Source organism: Procambarus clarkii, chromosome 20 (genome assembly GCF_040958095.1).
Source record: "Procambarus clarkii isolate CNS0578487 chromosome 20, FALCON_Pclarkii_2.0, whole genome shotgun sequence".
Lineage (NCBI taxonomy): Eukaryota > Metazoa > Arthropoda > Malacostraca > Decapoda > Cambaridae > Procambarus > Procambarus clarkii.
In genome coordinates, this window is record NC_091169.1 from 46401168 (window position 1) to 46420069 (window position 18902).

The 18902-nt window shown below is 45.4% G+C and overlaps 1 protein-coding gene across 3 annotated transcripts in view; it reads right to left on the reverse strand.

Annotated features, from left to right (window-relative positions):
• Positions 1-239: 239 nt before the first annotated feature.
• LOC123755293 (PX domain-containing protein kinase-like protein) overlaps positions 240-18902 on the reverse strand; it is a 201120-nt gene continuing 182457 nt past the window's right edge. The window contains exons 12-13 of one of the 3 annotated variants that reach the window (XR_011229216.1): positions 12345-12529; positions 240-7123 (exon numbers count right to left, since the gene is read on the reverse strand). Coding sequence is in view for 2 of the 3 variants with exons in the window: in XM_045737762.2 (XP_045593718.2) it covers positions 6855-7123 (269 nt within the window). In the remaining variant the exon portion in view is untranslated. The remainder of the gene's footprint in view (positions 7124-12344; positions 12530-18902) is intronic. The other 2 variants (XM_069327916.1, XM_045737762.2) reach the window with 2 other exon arrangements.

The following is an 18902-nucleotide window of genomic DNA, read 5'->3' on the forward strand; positions in this document are numbered from 1 at the left end:
ATATATGGATCATACATGAAAACCCAAGACAGTTTAAATTGTCACATGATAAATTGCATTTCACAGCAAATCAACAATTGATGATGACTGCTACCTAGGGGTTTATAAAATACCAACATTTATTAAATTTCAACTAAAATCTAGTAACCAGCATACTCTATTTTAATAATGTAATCATGTAATTTCATTATGTGCAGATAAATTTTTGCAGATACAGTATAAGAAATAAACAACAGCTCTTGCAGTTGGAAACTCTTTAATTTTTAAATATAAATTTTTAAATAGTGAATAACTATTAAGCCTAGTTATACAATTCTGGTTATTAGGTGGAATTTTATACCAATATACAGTATATATTTACTGTATATATAATTACTATGCACAAAACGTAAGGGCAAATAATGACACTTATTAGCACAAATGGTACTTGAACAAAATGTGGGTGAACCAAATACCTAATCAATTCAGAGTGTAAAATTTTAATGTCGGTAGAAATGGAATGCACTAAGTAGTGTAGGCAGATTCCATACACAATTTATAATGTAGAAATGATAAGAGATGACAACTAGTAGAGCTGGTCGAGTGGACGTAAAGAGGCAGGTTCAAAGAGCAAAAGCTCAACCCCCCTACAAGCACAATTAGGTGAGTATACACACTTCAAGGTGTAACAGATTTATACCTGTAAACTCCATTCAAAACTATTTTTTTGTACAAATTCAAGATGTCCTCAAATATGACATTGTCTGCATTGGCTATCTTCATGGAAATACAGTATAGTACATATTGGGCCAATATGCAGCATATTAAACAAAAACAACAACAATGGTGAAAGCATACATATTACACTCAAACATTTTCTTTAGTGGTACTATTTACAGGCCCTTTCTAGTTAAATTTTCTTTACATTAATATACTACATATCCTTATTCAGCTCTCAAAGCTCTTGATGTATTATGAAGAGCATAAAGCCATACTGGAGTGCCTGATAGAAATCTTGAGAACTATTACAACTGTTGAGAAAGTTGTGAAGTCCCTTTACAACATTAATCAGGGCACATGCAGTACTAGGTTGATACCTGGATGAGTCTTTAGTTGAGACTAGTTGATACTAGTCTTTGGAAATGTTAAGAAGTAAATGCAAAATACACGAGGCACAATTATTTATCTTAAAAGTTCCTTGCTGTGCGCTGTGTATAAAAATCCGATATGAACATGCTTGCATGCAAGCACATACAATACTGTACATGTCGTAGCTCTCATCCTGTAACTACACTTAGGTAATTACATGTGTGTGCACATGTATACATATAAATGCACCCCCTCCACACAATATATTGATGCATGAATATAAACACGATATCAACATGAATGTACGCTTCAGAACTTCAGAATTCATATTAATTATATTTCTCCAAATAATTTGTTAATACATGGTCTGCAGTATAGTACTGTACTTCAAATTCTAGGAACTCCAGCCAAATCTTTGCAACCCTAGCAAACCTCGGTGAATTACAAATCATCAGTAACATCTTACAAAAAATGTAGTACCTATTTGGATGAATTAAAATTGTTAAAAACATACTTAAGAATGAGAAGTAAAACCTGCATCTTATTTGAAAATTTTAATCTGTCAATTTAGAAATTATGTTTTGTCCATACAGTATTAATATTATTATTATTATTATCCATTCCCTCCAGAGGATCTTTATCCCTAGCTGGTTGCCACATGTTCAGTCTAAAAGATATTTTGAATATCTTCAAGTATAGCATTGTAGAAGTCTAGGAATAGTAATGTTTGCACATAAAAACAAACATTAATGGAAAGATTGAGGACTGTATGCACCAAGCACAAAGGTATCCGATTCACCAAGGATTCTATCGAGGGACAGGTGACAGAGACAGTCTGGAAGCAAGAAGTGCACACATCCTGGAAGTCAGGACATTTAACAAGGATATACACAACCATAAGAGCCGGTCGGCCGAGCGGACAGCACGCGGGACTTGTGATCCTGTGGTCCTGGGTTCGATCCCAGGCGCCGGCGAAAAACAATGGGCAGTTTCTTTCACCCTATGCCCCTGTTACCTAGCAGTAAAATAGGTACCTGGGTGTTAGCCAGCTGTCACGGGCTGCTTCCTGGGGGTGGAGGCCTGGTCAAGGACCGGGCTGCGGGGACACTAAAAGCCCCGAAATCATCTCAAGATAACCTCAAGAAGAGGGACAATAAGGAGCAGGGCGGCACTCCATTAAGTGCCTGCGAGTAAAACGTGTATGGCCAACTTTGCCTGAGCTGTTTCCCAATGCCGGTTGCAGTGGTAGGAGCAAGGGCATGGGGACACCCTTAAGAGTACGCAGTTTTTACCAATAACAGAAGACCAACAGGCACAGATGGAAGAATTAATTACTGTAGAAGTCAAAATAAGGAACACCTTTGTGGAAAATGGGACAAGTGCAAATGGTCTCCTTAGTGGCAGCATCTGCATGCTCCACATCATCAAAAGAACTATTAAAAAAAATTAAACCAGCCCCCTGCTAGTTAGCTCTACCTCCCCCCCCCCCTTTGTTGGGAGGGAAGAGGCAGTCAATCGTCAGTCCTGGAAAATGAAAATCCACCGACCGTAGAGGAACCTCCAGGGATCACCCTGAAATTGTTGTTTCATTACATTCATCGTTGGTTTCTGAGGAAGCTCTGTTGGCTTCCTGAAGCTAACTACCCACAGAGAACAGAAAACAGGGGACTTACCAGGGAGGCAGAAACATAGTAGATACCAACCCAATGGCAAGACCGACAAGCGTGACAGGCGTTCCAGGGCAACCCAAGGCCACAAGAAATCAGGGGCAACGGCAATCTGCCAAACCCCTCGTGCCCAAATATCTGCCCAAGACACGAGTGAAAACAGCAGACAGCAGCAAACACGTGTAAACACAAACATAAGGAAAGACCGTAGGCTGACTAGGCCAAACAAAACGGCAGATAAATGACAGTCTTACTAGGCGAGTACAAGACACACGAGCCCTGGAACATGGACCCAGGGAAACTGGAACCCACAAAGTGCCCACCAAAGCAGAACCGGAGGGGATAAAGGCAGTGGTGGAAAACCGCCACTGGAAAAAGTGCGATATGAACATCCGGATGAACCAAGCCAGCAGCCACAACCAGAATATTTGGTTGTGGAAACTGGTTGCTTCAAAGGAGGAGCCAGCTGCCACCCAACACAAGCCCAATCAGAGCCAAGAAACAAAAACCACAAAAACAAACCCAGATTGAAGGCACCCCCAAAAATGAGCAGGAGAGAGAAAAGATGGAATGCCTCCGAGAGACTAGGCAAGCTCAGGCGGTGCAAGAACAGCCTGGAAGTGAAACAGCGCTAGAAGCTTATGAAATGGGGCTAAAGAAAATGGGAAACCTGAACACAAGCCGAACCTCACAAGAACACTTGACAGCTTTTGGTAAAAGACGCTGACCAAGAAACAGTCAAAAGAAAAGACAGAGCAACCTGATGGAAGCCAAGACAACAACGGAGGGATGGAAAATGAAGAAGACTGCCAACGTCCTGGTAACGTTGAGAGAACTACAGGTGGGAAATTTACAGTAATCAACCTGATCACCATAGAAAAGGTGATCATGAATCAACACGCTAGACGTGGAGAACAGAATCAACGAGGAACTCCACTCGCCTGACCTTTTGATAAAGGGGAAGCCACAAAAAATGCCCGGTTCTGACACCGTGCAAGCAGCACCTAAAACCAAGACCGAGCTGAACAGCTGCCAAGGAGCCAGAAGCACTCCCCTCCTGTAAGACTATTAGATGTGCCAGAAGCCAGAGCAACAGCTGGACCGGGGGTAAAGGATAAAGATACCCTCACTTCAATTAGTCGTGCCAAAAAGCATCCACCATGAAAATCTTGTAGTCGGGAAATGGCGGCATGTCAAGAGGAAGATGCCGAGACCAAACGGGCACGAAGAGGTCCAAATTCGACCGCCCAACGTCCTTCAAAGCCAAAGGAAGGAAATGGCATGGACAGTCCACTCTATGGAAAGGGGATTGAAGCAAGACTGACCAACTGCCAGAACGTTGGACACTCCCAGAACATGAACAGCGCAGAGAGCCAAACCCCGAGAACTCGGCAGAAGAGCTAGCCGAAGTGACCAGCTCCAGAGGCATGGACCAAAGAGCTCTGGAGCCAAACCTAACCCAATGGGTAAACCAGAAGGACAACGGTCAGGCCCTTGCATAGCTGCTTGAGCAATTGCCGAGTTATCCAGGTTATCCAGGTAACTGGTGTGGAAGCCCACACCAGTTAGTCATCGAGGTAGGCCAAGACCCGAAGACCTAGCAGACAAAAATGGGCCACTACGATTTGAGTCAAGTGTAAAAATGCAAGGTGCCAGATGCAGCCCAAAGGAAGAGCTCGAAAGCAGTAAGCCTGTAGCTCCACCACCACCCAACCAATCCCTGAACCCCGGATGCATGGGGGCGAGCCACAACCCGTTCTCGCAAATTCGTAAAGTCAATATTGACTTATTAACTACGTGCATAGGTGATATACTAAACATAATAGATACCCTTAAAAAGCTTCATAGAAAACACCGACCTTACCTAACCTTGTTAGTATCTTAAGATAAGCATCTTATTGCTTCGTAATTACAAAGCTATAAGATGCTTATCTTAAGATACTAACAAGGTTAGGTAAGGTCGGTGTTTTCTATGAAGCTTTTTAAGGGTATCTATTATGTTTTGTATGTCACCTATGCACTTATTTAATAAGTCAATATTGACTTTACGAATTTGCGAGAACGGGTTGCGAGCCAACAAGCATCTCCGAGGTCCAGGAAAAGCATGCAAATGCCTGGCTTGAGCACGAGCCAGACCTGGGACAATGTAGTCATCCAAAAGGAGGGGCAAGTAATCAACCAGTTTAGACAAGTCCAGAATGAACCAGAGATCTGCACCACACACACCTAGTAAGGTGAAAGGCAGAACTCCCCAGCAGGAAGCAAGCGTACTAGAAGTGAAAGCTCAAAACACCCTAGGCACAACAGCGGCAACCAAACAGCCCAGGAGAAACAATGGTGTGCCATCACTAGCTGAAGAGCAGGCCCCACCAGCCATAAACACTCCCTAACCCAGAGCAAGACAGAAAGCCAAAGACCCCCAGCTTACCCCAAGGGCTGGGAAACCCCCCATTCCCTGATGGGAGTGTTTCCGGAATGCCCCAGGAAAGGCAACTCTGACCACACAAGGGTAGTACCTACAAAGTGAACAGGGAAAAGAACCATAAGCACATGCAGCTCTAGTACAGGAAAACTTCCGTCTCTTGCACATCTCCGTATATAAACACCCCATTTAAAGTGTTCATGGGCCATTGCTTCCTGCGCCTTGGTGAGGGGGCTCATGGTCCCCGGTATGCAAACAAGAAGATATTCAAGGAGCTGATGGGGCTGTCCCCAGAAAAAATGTTGGAAAATATGGAGAAAGATTATCAAGAATACGTTGGCAATTCATAATACCAACATAAAGACTACTCAAAGAGTGGAAATTACTTTTTTTTTTTTTTAAGAAGCATAGGCGATGCATATGGGTGAGTATATTAAGTATATGGGAGATGTGAAAGAATGAAAAGTGGAGTTTAAGCACAATACAATCAGGTAATATGAGCAAGCCAGAAGAATGCCTGAGAATTATTGAATAAGAATGCTGTACAAGGGTGAAATAAGGGGATCAAATGGTAAAGCAGACAACCAATATTTAGGGAGGGAGGAGTGGCACAATAAATGAAAGAAATTGGAGGAGGAAGATAAGAGATTGAAAAAGCAAAAGGTGATAAAGTCTTCTAGAGAAACTGTGGCCACCCCCTGATGGGGAGCTCCCAGAAAGGAGTAAGGTCTCAGTGTTGTAGATATCAAGTAGCAGTGCAAGTGTAGCTAGAGGAAAAATCAATCAATAGTTAAGGGGAAAAAAGTTATTTTATTCCCTACACTTAAGTGCTTCCAAGGAAAGCCTACCCAGATCAACTAGTTGACTAGAAATTTCATGATACACCAGCTTGTATTTAAAGCACCAATGTTTCAATCTGCATCTGATCATAGGTTTGTATTTTCAGTGAATTTTAAGAACGTTCAGTGACCTCACCATTTGTATTTTTCCCGTTTAGTTGTCTGTAAATCTCTAAGAATATTTAGTCAAAGGATGTATCGGTGTCATTTAAAAGTTGATAATGAATGAGAAATATAAGTTATCATAATTTATCCAAGGAGGTGCAGGTTACCTTCCCTTGCATTGGCTTCAAGGATCAACATCCCTATGGCTCGGTTTCCATTCCACCAAGTAATAGGATCAAATCTCAATGCAAGTAATAGAATCAAATCTCATGAACATGGGTTAAATGCCTAGTTTTGGAATGGAATATAACTCGACAAGCTAGAAAATCAGACAACTATCCCTGCACTATGTTTACTCTATCTGCTGTACTTGAAAGAGTGCAGGCATTATTAAAGGAAATCAACAAATCTAATCATGGTTCGTGAACTTGGAAACCTACACACAATATAACTTAAAATATATTCTTCATAATGTAAATGGCACGGCTGACCAGTTTTATATATATAAACAAAAAAGGAACATCAACTTCACCTTATATTTAAAGAGAGCATCAATAGTGGGACTAAACTCCTTACAAAATACTCGAGGAGTACCCTTGTAAATTTTCCCACTCCCATGACTTCATATTACTTGAGCAATTTATTCCTGGTCTCAAGCAGAAATAAAATGCATCACTTGTTGGAGTATCACTATATAGCAAAAACAGTTATGAACAGTGGCCAATTTTATAACACAAGGGGCACTAGTCATGCCTAGATACGAGGTGCACTTCGGTCATTTGTATCCGTTTTCTTCAGCTTGTTTTTCTTAAATCCACCAATAGCAGAGAGAAGTGCAGTACGTTCTTCACCCGCATCCTGGAACTTACTGGAAAAAGGATCATCTGGGAAAGATGCAACAGTAGGAGATAAAGGAGTTACAGGTGTTGGTGGTGGTGGCGGAGGTGGTGGTGGTGGTGACAACGTTGGAGATGGAGAGGAGCTTGTTTGCCCATCATCATCATTACCATTTAGAGTATCACCTGTCAAAAAAATAAAAACTTTCATTGGAGCCAAAATTAACAGTAACAGTAATGCATAATATTTTACTCATAAATAAAGCTTTCGGTTTATTTAAAGGCATTCCTAAGCAAACAACTTTGTTGCTCCTTAAAGCATGTGCCTCCTAGGGGCCTAACAGCTGAGTGGACAGCGTTTCAGATTCGTAGTCCTGAGGTTCCGGGTTTAATCTTGGTGGAGGCAGAAACAAATGGGCAGTTTCTTTCATACTGATACCCCTGTTCATCTTGCAGTAAATAGGTACCTGGGAGTTAGACAGCTGTTATGGGCTGCTTCCGGGGGGGGGGGGGGGGGGCAAAAAGGAGGTCTGGTTGAGGACCGGGCCGTGGGGACGCTAAGCCCTGAAATCATCAAGATAACCTCAAGATAAGATAGCCTCAGAAAAAGTATGCTTAGAGCATGGTGGCAATTTGCACTGGTGCAGCATAAATATTGTCACTGTCCTTTCCAGGCAATGCTGCTGCTGCCAGAAATATCATAGCAAATTTTGTCACGCTTTTCCAAGGATGCCATGTAGTACTCTAACAGTCCTGTGAAGCAGTAGTAAATGCAGTTGGGTCACAGCCGAGAGGTCTCTGGTTCGATTCCTGAAGCAGGACAAATGTTTGGGTAATATTGTATTTGCTTTCAACAGATGCCTCAGTTCACCTAGACAGTAAAATAGGTAGCTCTGAAGGTAAAGAACTGTTGTGGGTTACACCTTGGGGAAAGGTTCATAGGGGGACCTCAATAACTCTACCAGGCTTACTGTTCCTAACTATGGGAAAGGAAGGGAACTAGCAAGAGAAAGTGCCGAGCTCTTACAACTATAAAGCACTTCGAAGGAATCAGGACAAGGACAAGGATTTGGGATGGGGGGGGGGAAGGTGTCCAACAATTTGAACGGTTGAAAATGGGACGCTGACCTGCATGAAGCAAAGGCTATCGCTCTACCGTTCAGCACAAGTGACTATGGAACACGTAACCAAACTGCCAGTTACCCCTACTTGGCCACTAAATTAGACCATCATCAGGCAGCAGAATCTGAAAAAAACAGGGTTGAGCTACCTCATAATTGACATGTAGCCCTACAAAACCACCCAAACCTAAGAAAGAGGGAACAACAGATGGTCCTGGGAACAAGTGTGACTTGCTCAGAAAAGTAAAACCCCAATATCTGAGAAATGCAATATCAGGTGATACCTAAATCAAGTCCTAAGTGGAAGACAATAACAATAAAAATAAAACAAAGAGGTATTATCTTGAGATTATCTTGAGATGATTTCGGGGCGTTTTAGTGTCCCCGCGGCCCGGTCCTCGACCAGGCCTCCACCCCCAGGAAGCAGGCCGTGACAGCTGACTGACACCCAGGTACCTATTTTACTGCTAGGTAACAGGGGCATAGGGTGAAAGAAACTCTGCCCATTGTTTCTCGCCGGCGCCTGGGATCGAACCCAGGACCACAGGATCACAAGTCCAGCGTGCTGTCCACTCGGCCGACTGGTACAGCGTAACCTCGGTACCTAAACTTAAATGGTTCCTGAAGGCCGGTCAGGTGCCAATCTGTTCGAGTACTGAACAATTTTTTCCCATAAGGAGTAATGTAAATTGGATTAATCCATTCTAGACCACAAAAATAAATATATTAATGTACTGTACTGCACCTTTGAAAAATGGCAGACAATTGGCGTGGGACTATACTACTTGCATATCCAGCCTGGCAGCCACATACATCAACCTCTCTGTTGGCCAAGTAGGAGTCATAGCAACACACAGAGAAAGAGACAAGTCAACCGAGTACAGGGAAATAGATCACTGGTACAATTTCATTCCAATAGGATCTGAGATCCTTGGACCATGGGGAGAGAGTGCAAGGAGGTTTCTTGAGAATCTTGGTTCCAGGCTCATTGAAACTAGAGATCTTAGAGCAACAAGTTTTCTTTTCCAGTGCCTCAGTGTAGCAATGCAGAGGGAATGCCTGCTACATCCTCAGTTCCTACCCGGTGTCAGAGTTCGGAGAAATCTACAGACTCTAGGAAACAAACTTCCCTTTATTTCCTCTTAACCACTGCTGCGTAAACCGAGAAAACTTGGTCGGTGGGAAACTGCGCCAACCGAGAAAACACCTTTTGAATATTTCGTACCCATTCAAAATGTGTGCGCAGTAGGTTGTGTATGAAATAGGCTCTTGGGACCTTCATCTTGGAAAAAAATTCCCAGAATGTCCTAGGGCTGTTGGTTGGCCTAGTACTGAGTGAGCAACCATGGGTAGCGCATGCACCTCTGGCTCCCAAACACCTGTCTGACTTGGTGTTGAAAGATCACTCTCTGATGTTGATGAAATTCAGACCTAATTGTTTGAAGAACATAAGGGTCATAATATTGATGAAGCTAGGCACAATAAGGACCTAACACAAGGGTCAGAAGCAAGTAATACAGCACCAATGAGGACGATGCAGTGAGCAAGCATATCCAGTAGTATCTGAGCGCCACCCATGTTATCTCAAATTTTTATAGATGAAACATAGATGAATCGTTTAGTGGGTTCAGTGATGATGCATCTGATACAAGTAGCAGAGATGAGCAGTGTTAGTGGCTTCTTTGATGGTGTTTTCCATAGATCTTTTCAAGAATAACTAAATCTCTTCCAGAATACCTTACAAAGCAATATTTTCAAGACTACCTTACAAATTGATCTTTTCCTATAATCTTTTCAAGACTACCTTACACTTCACAAGCTTGGCTACATAACACCTACAGATACTAAAGCCAAGGGTGTACACGAATGCGTTATTTGCAAGCACACAGAATGAAGAAACAGGAAGCTAAACAGTATCTGTACCTGGTGCATCGAGAGTGAAGTCGCACTGGACTGCTTCGTTGATTATCACTCACTTCTGAAGTACTGTGTGTGTCGTGTAATACAGTGTGTTAATGTGTAAACAGTGTGTGAAACTGTACATATTGTAATTTTAGTGAATTTTGAACAAGTAATATTGTGACAAACATTTATTGTGGACACATTACTGACAGATGCATCACAATTCCATGGAACATTATGACCTTTCTACTGTATACATATTGTAAAGGACACAAATATGCATCATATACGATAAAAAACAAAAATAAAAACCGCATTGGAAATACATCAAATTTCTATTGGCTTCAACATTAAGCATGCAGGTAACAAACTTCTCATACAGCAAAGACATATCAAGAAAAGCCAAAACAAGATGACACTACCAGCAAAGGAGAGGGGGATCTTGGGCAGGTACCAGACTCAAATGTATGGGTCAAATTTCCCAAGTCTTGAGTTGAGAAAGCACATGAAGGCGCAAATTTCCACAGAATGTCAGCACAATGATAAGAATGGGATTTAATCACCACTCTACCCCCTTGACATCATTGTATCTGGCATAACTCTTCACTGTTTGCATTACAATAGTGAATTGAAACTAGCTACACATGAAGCTTTTGATTCCATGTGGATGCAAAAAGATCTATCTAGGGAATGCTGAGCATGTTGAAAATCTACAGGAAAGTCTCGTCTACCACCCATCTGGACCCCATCTGTCTCAGTACACAGCTTGTCAGACGGCATTGGTGGTTTACATGGGACTAAAGCCTGCAAACCGACCCGAGCAAATTCATGACAAACAATTTCTCACAGCTACGTGAGCATAAACAGTGATCTATGTCCAGAGACCAGGGCTAATCTCGATTAAAGGGGGATACACAATGTATGCAAAACTGAGACTACTATTGTGCCTCTTAGGTCTCCAATAAGTGAGGAGGCATCCTGTCCCTGATAATTGGGTTTTTCTTTAAGCTTTGACTAGTCACGGTAGCATTATAGGAACTGTGGAAGAATACTCTCGTGATGAACATAAATATATACCAATTACAGCACAAGATGAATTGTTCTCTTGACTCTATTAGTTTAAAATAATACCTGTATAAGATAAACAACCAATTTGAAAAATATTGTTTAAATAAGAGTACTGTAATAATTTAAGGTCAATTAATAATTAGTTTAAACTTCCCCTACATACTTGAAATAAAACACAGACTTAACACTTTCGCCCGGGCATGACGCAGCATTGCGTCATCCGTTTACTGGCGGTAATACCGGGGATGACGCAGCATTGCGTCATCCGTTTACTGGCGGTAATACCGAGGATGACGCAGCATTGCGTCATCCACTTTAAATAAACGCCAAAAATCAGGTTTTTTTCCGATTTTTGGGGGACTGGTTTTAAAATGTGCGCTGATGTCTTCCTATTTTCTTTGTTGAGCCTCGTGGCCCTCAGGCGGCTTGGCACATGCCGTGGGCCCATTGTCTTTGCTCCACTGTTGTGATCAATGTCGCCTCCCCTCGCATCTCAAACGTGTGAACATTTCGGCTATTTTCCGTGGCTATATTTCTTACTGCGGCTTTAGAAACTATCTACGCTTACTCCACGATGGATAGTAATCATGAACAAGGCCCTTCCAGGAAGAAAATTGCGAAAGAAAGGCTTGAAAAGGGCGGGAATTGGGAGTGTAGCAGGAAGGCGTCTGAGCGCTCACTCACGGCTAACGCGTGGCCCGTCTTCAACTCGTCGGCGGTTGGAGCGTGACCAGGTTTTTTATTTTATATGCTAATGCTCCTCTAGAGAATTTTATTACGAACCCATTGAGACCAAAATGAAAGACCTAGGACAAAAATTGAGGTGACCAGAGTGAAAATAGTGAAAACATTTTATCCCGTTTGCGCGCTCCCGGGTAACTCGTTCGCACTTTCTCTGTTTGCTGCGGGTAATTAGCCGGGCTTTTGGAGTTTATATGCATTTAGTGCTGTAGAGAATTTTATTGTGAACACAATGATACCAAATTTAATCTCGTAGAAGGAGAATTGAGGTGACAAAGTTGAAGAGAGTATACACTTTTCGGAATTAACGCACGCTCCCGTGACACGCTGGGGCCCATATCGCGCAGTTGAGGGGTGGCGCGCGGGGTGAGCGAAAGTGTTAAGGATACAAGGAGAGCAAAAGTGGACCATATAATTTTCTATAAGAAGTATAAGCATATACAGTATTTAAGCAAAGCACCAGGCAAGATGATATACACTGCTATAGGCCACACACACACACACACACACACACACACCACCCAGCACTAGTTAAGCATACCCAGCAATAAAACACTACTTGTGTAAAGTACTACCATTTATGAAGCACTGATAAAAGGTGCAGAAAAGGCCAGCATGTAGTATAGATTCTACTCTACATGCTTGTCCTATAGGCTATATTCTATAGCTTATAGAATATAGGGCATGAGAGCTGTCGAGGCTATGAAGCATGCACAGTTCAAGTATCATACTGACCGTTTGATGTTCAAGTCTTGTGTTGCTACAAGAAACAAAAAAAATCTTATATTAAATAGTGCATAATAAAATAAATCACTAAAGACAATTTATATGTGCAACATATAAAATAACCAGCGGTGAATGTAATGAAACGCCATTTTCTGGGCGAGACCCAGAAGCTCCCCGGAGCTTATCCAGGCTGATATGCTAATGTCTGACTTTGGCATCAGTCATGTGTATAGAGTTCTGTGGGCCTTCCAGGGACCACAAGCCAGAACTTGGCCCCCTCAGAGAGGCATGGGGAGCAATGGCCTATAGAAACCCCCGTGTGGTTGGAAGCATTCTATGTCTGCCATCAACTGGGTCAGGTACCCAGAAAGGTAAGCGTCCCAAAAAAAACTATTCTGGTGAAAATTGCTACCAAAAGCCGAATAAGTGGATAAAACTCCCCAAAAAGAAACAAGCAAATGACCATGACGTCACACGTTGCCGCGCCCCTGTCTGCGCAGCTCCCCTCTCCCCGGGAAGGGGGAGCCCCAGACCCTCGTGCCGGCCATCCACCCTTCAGTTCTAACGCTGGATGTCAAAAACACACGAAAAAACGCAGACCGGAGAGAGGGAGGGAAGGATGCTGGGGAGCATCTAGGTCTCGCCCAGAAAATGGCATTTCATTACATTCGACGCTGGTTTTCTGGGGGGGAGCCCAGTCAGCTCCCCGGAGCTACCTACCCAAAGATGAATACAAGAGGGATCTAATCCGGCAGGCGGAATACATACACCCCTAATGCGAAGTGGAGACAAAAACTGCAACCGCCAACCCAAGGCCACACAGGCCCGACAAGGCCCAGGAACATCAACGAAGGAACGCAGAGCCAACCAACGAACAACATGGGCACAGGGAGAGGTAGCAGGTTGGCGGGATTGAACCACCCCGTGAACGACCAGAGAGAACCACACCCTGGAACAGGGAAGAGGGGAACTCTGAACAACCCAATGTGCGACCCCAGTCACGGCAGCCATGGCACGCCAAGCCCGGCGCAGTGCCGCAACCGAACACAAAACATGATACACCCCTGGCCAGACCAAGCAAGCATCAAACAACCCAAGGACCCCCTCCAGAAAGCAGCCGTGCCAAACTTCGCCAGAAAAGAAGGAGATGACCGCAAGCGAATAAACCTATCAGGAGAACCAAAAGAGCCGAAACCCAGGCACCGGAGGAGGATATGAAGCACTCCAACTCGACCCCCAGAGGCCAACATCAACCAGAAAAAAGCCTCTGAAAACAACTCTGAACTGAAGGGGCCACCACAAACCAAGAAGAGAAAAGAGCACAAAAAAACAGGATGGCTCAAGCGGCGCAAGAGCAGGCCGAAGTTGAACCATGCCAGATACGATTCATGAAGTGGTGCCGAGGCAACTTCCAAAACCGAAGCAACCCGGAGCAGCTCCGCCAGCGCCGCATGAGACAAGGCAACACAGTATGTGGCAAGATGACGGCCCCAAACTTCCACAAGAGAAGGACCAGACCACGCCAAGAAAACATAGTAATCCGACGAAGGGACAGAAAGAAAAAGGAAGGACAGCCAAAGAAAACTTCCCAATGCCAGCGAGCTCACTGGGAGATCGGAGACACTGTGGTCCCGATGCGAGACTCGTGATAAGTGACACCGCAAGATTCGGAAAATGGCAACTGGCAGAGTAAGCCAGGAAACCAGGAACCCAAACCTGGCAAGCCGGGAATTAACAAAACATAGGGGCGGTGCAAAAGCAGGGAACTGAACAAGGACAAAGTACAACCCAGCTCCCTACTCAGAGAACTCCAGCAACATCAGAGGCCCGAGACTGTCCAACACACCCCCATGACACATAAGGGGCAAAACAGGCCGACCCCTCACAGTGACCAAGAGAGAACTAGAGCAACACCTCCAAAGGATACCTGAACAACCAGGCTGTAAGTAATACGTCAGGCAGCGCGCAGTGGTGTCAAACAGCCTGGACGACCAGCCGAGCAACGAGGAAGCCTGGAGACCGGGCCGCGGGGATGCCAAGCCCAGAAACACCAAAAGGTAACTGCAAGGCAGCAGCAAGTGCCAAGAAGCACATACTAAACCACACAACAAGGAGTAACAAGAGGGGCAAGGTAACATCAGAACTATTACAACCCCTGACACTTAGGTAACACAACACAAACAAGCGTAAATTAACTCGTACAGGGCTTCTCGCAGATGTCAAGCCCTGATGAGGAACCGACACGCAAAACAATCCAACTACCCCTCAAATATTACCCCGCAGGTCAATCGACCTGATGCAGATACAAGAGCGTCGAAGGAAGATGAGGAATAAGGAAGACAGGAAACAACGGGACCGAAAGGGACAGGACCAAAGACCCAGAGCTCATTCCCTGCAAGCACAGCTAGGTAAGGACAACTAGGTGAACACAGAGAATCCATTGTATATGGAAAGGTTAAGCCAGGCATTGCAAGACGGGCAAGGAAAGAGTGAACCAGATAAGACCATGAAAAACGGGGCCGGGACCCACTGAGTAACAAACAACACAGACGAAAAAGGAAAGCCCCAGGAAGAAGCATGCCAGGGCCAAACAAAACGCCACAACCAAATCCCAACACAGATCCGCAGTACCAAGCCACACCACAATGTCACCTCATAACATCATGACCCAAGTGTAACATTTACCCCATAACATGTACCTCCACCATTGTACCTCGAAACATGGTGAAGGTGGGGCCCCTTAGTTGACTTAAGCATGTGATGAGCGTGTATATGAGTGGGACCGGATGGGTATAAATAGGAACTGCCTCGTATGGGCCAATAGGCCCTCTACAGTCATCTTTGTTCTTATGTTCATAAATCCGTAGCCACGAACCAGCGCCTGGCTGAAAGAGACGCCCGACCACATAAACTCACCTGCAGAATGGAGGCACGAACGTGTCATGACACAACATAGCCGAGAGGAATCCGGGAGTACCGCCAGAGGAAGAGGGCCAGAGCCACACCTGCAGGAGAAGAGTTGGGTAGAGGCAAATATGCAGGGAAAACCAAGCATCCTCCTCATAGCGGCAATCCAGAACACCCCCAGCATCTACGGGGCATGGGCTGGAGAGGGGACGAGACTGGAGAGCGTGAGGGGCAAAGCACTCGAGAGAGCAAGGACACGGGAACACCAGCACTTGTGTCACGCTTTCTAATTTCAGAATTGCTTTTAAATACATGGATGGCGATATACTAAAGAAATTGTTCACGACCTTTGTTAGGCCAAAGCTAGAATATGCAGAGGTTGTGTGATGCCCATATCTTAAGAAGCACATCAACAAACTGGAAAAGGTGCAAAGACATGCTACTAAGTGGCTCCCAGAACTGAAGGGCAAGAGCTATGAGGAGAGGTTAGAGGCATTAAATATGCCAAAACTAGAAGACAGAAGAAAGAGGTGATTTGATCACTACATACAAAATAGTAACAGGAATTGATAAAATTGATAGGGAAGATTTCCTGAGACCTGGAACTTTAAGAACAAGAGGTCATAGATTTAAACTAGGTAAACACAGATGCTGAAGAAATATAAGAAAATGCACCTTTGCAAACAGAGTGGTAGATGGTTGGAACAAGTTAGGTAAGAAGGTGGTGGAGGCCAAGACCGTCAGTAGTTTCAAAGCGTTATATGACAGTGCTGGGAAGACGGGACACCACGAGCGTAGCTCTCATCCTGTAACTACACTTAGGTAATTACACTTAGGTAATTACACCATCCACAACAAAAACTCCCACGGCACATGCGCAGGACGCATGAGGTCCAAACCGCACAACTCTGCCCAGCAAGGAGGGTGCCAACAAGGAGTATTGCAAAATATTAGCAGTGCCTAGACAGAGCACGGAGAGAAGATATAGTGACAAAAGAATGAGAGTATCAGAAACCAAGAAGCACAGGAGAGGACCAATGAGTCCAAAAAGGACCGGAGGTAAGCCTCACCGGAAGACGACAGACGTTCCAACAATGCGGGAAGAATTGAAGACCTTCCTGAACCCCCGAGATCTCTCAGAAGCAACAAAATCACGAAGGCTCAGAAAGCCACAGTTGCACCCGAGACCAAAAGTCCTGCAGAAACCCCGATAATAGGGGAACACGACCCCTCCATGCCTCCATGAAGGAGAAGTCCCGCCCCAGAGAAAATGGGGTAGAAACGGAAAAAAGTACCCACCGCCCACCGATAGGACGGAACCGAATGGACCTGAAGGGACAAGGATCCAAACCCAGGGAGGGGGCCGATGCCCAAGAACTCCTATGCAGAGAGGGAAGGAAAGACCCCACTCCCCACAACCACAAGCCCCGCACTGAGGGTAGAAAACCCCGGCAGGGTCCAACGGGGCCCGAGGCCCCCCCCAAGTCAGCCCCTCCCCAACCCCGAGAACCTCCACGGCAGGCTCTGAAACCGAGTCGTCCCCCCCAAAGCCCCAACCTCACAAGAAAAGGCTGGGGCAGCCGAAAAATGACTAAAGAAGGGAGCCCACTGACAGATTCATACAACTCAGCTGGAGGAACAGGCTCGAATGCTTCCAACGCTACCCCGGTAGGGGAAACCCCCGAGACCACCCGAGTCTCAAGACCATCGAATCCCCTCCCCAACCCAGAACCCACAGACAAAAAGGATCCGGATGCAGGGAGGAAGAGGGGGGGGGGGGGAACCTGATTCCCCAGATGTACAACAGGGGAAAGATAAGGGGCCGAGGAAGGAACAAAACCAAAGCAACCAACACCCCCCGGGGGAGCCGGTCGGCCAAGCGGACAGCACGCTGGACTTGTGATCCTGTGGTCCCGGGTTCGATCCCGGACGCCGGCGAGAAACAATGGGCAAAGTTTCTTTCACCCTATGCCCCTGTTACCTAGCAGTAAAATAGGTACCTGGGTGTTAGTCAGCTGTCACGGGCTGCTTCCTGGGGGGTGGAGGCCTGGTCGAGGACCAGGCCGCTGGGACACTAAAGCCCCGAAATCATCTCAAGATAACCTCCAAGCCCCATCACAACAACCAAAACCGGGCAGCCTCAGGGTGTCCGGGGAGCAAACAACCAAACGCGTTGCAACCACCTGAACCCAACGTGCAACACCCGTGCTGCCTGCACCCGCATAGTCAGCATAAGACCGGATAACCGAGTCACAAACAAGCAATGAAACTCGCAGGACTCTGGGTCGAAGGTGCCACTAGCGAGGGGGGGGGGAGTGTTATGGTCTCATCACATTCGTCGGAGTGTAGAGTGGCAATTCCAGCGCCATCTATGGGTCTGCACTCCAACCCCCCCCCCCTTTCATATTGGACGCTATGTGGACAACGCCATCTATTGGTGGTGGTGTGGCAGTAATGAATAGCTCCTGTTTCCTGCCTTGGTCAGACAGAGCGGTCGTTGTGGATGACCTCTGGTGGTGGGCGTATCAAGACCAGTGCCACCTAGATTGTGCTACAGAGCATAATGTCAACTCTCCCGGGAATGAGTGTTACCTCATGGTTTCGCCAGTGTACCGTCCATTTAACGGATGACGTTTTATGTCCATAGAGGTGACGTGTGGCAGCAGTCATACTGAGGAGGGTAGACTGCCTTGGGCAGTCCACGTACTCTCAGCTTGGTCCTGGAAGAAGACTAAGTAAGCCGCCGTGTATCTGAGCAGTGTGTTAGCTGCTAATATACGCAGTGTTGGTATAGATCGACGTACCTGGGATTGGCTTGGGAGAGTAACGGACAACAATGAGATGCCTGTAGTGAAGTGCTGCTAGTCGGTTGCTAGAGGCTTCTGCCATGGGTTAACTACCCCTTTATATGGTTGTTTGTGATCCCGATCAGCGTGTGGTTGAAGTCCTCTGCCAGCAAGTAGCTGGAGAACAATAGAGGGGTATAGACACCTCTTGATACTGTGTCAGTCGGCTGGCCCATGTGAAAGGTGAACTCGCCAGTGTTTTTCAGTATGAGTGGACAAGGTACCGAGTGGTGGAAACACTGGGGCTGGTGAACACTGTTTCTTTTTGTTTTGATTGTTTCTTTTTGGGGAGTTCTATCCACTTGTTCGGCTTTTGGTAGCAATTTTCACCAGAATAGTGGTTTGTTTTTGGATGCTTACATTTCTGGGTGCCTGACCCGGTCGATGGCAGACATAGAATGCTTCCAACCACACGGGGGTTTCTATAGGCCATTGCTCCCCATGCCTCTCTGAGGGGGCCAGGTTCTGGCTCGTGGTCCCCGGTAGGCCCACAGAACTCCATACACATGACTGATGCCAAAGTCTGACATTAGCATATCAGCCTGGATAAGCTCTAGGGAGCCGAAAGGGGCTCCCCCAGAAAAGACTCATTTGTAGCTAGCCTTTTTAAATATTAGTGTTATCAATAACTACCAGAATCTATGTTCTTTTCTA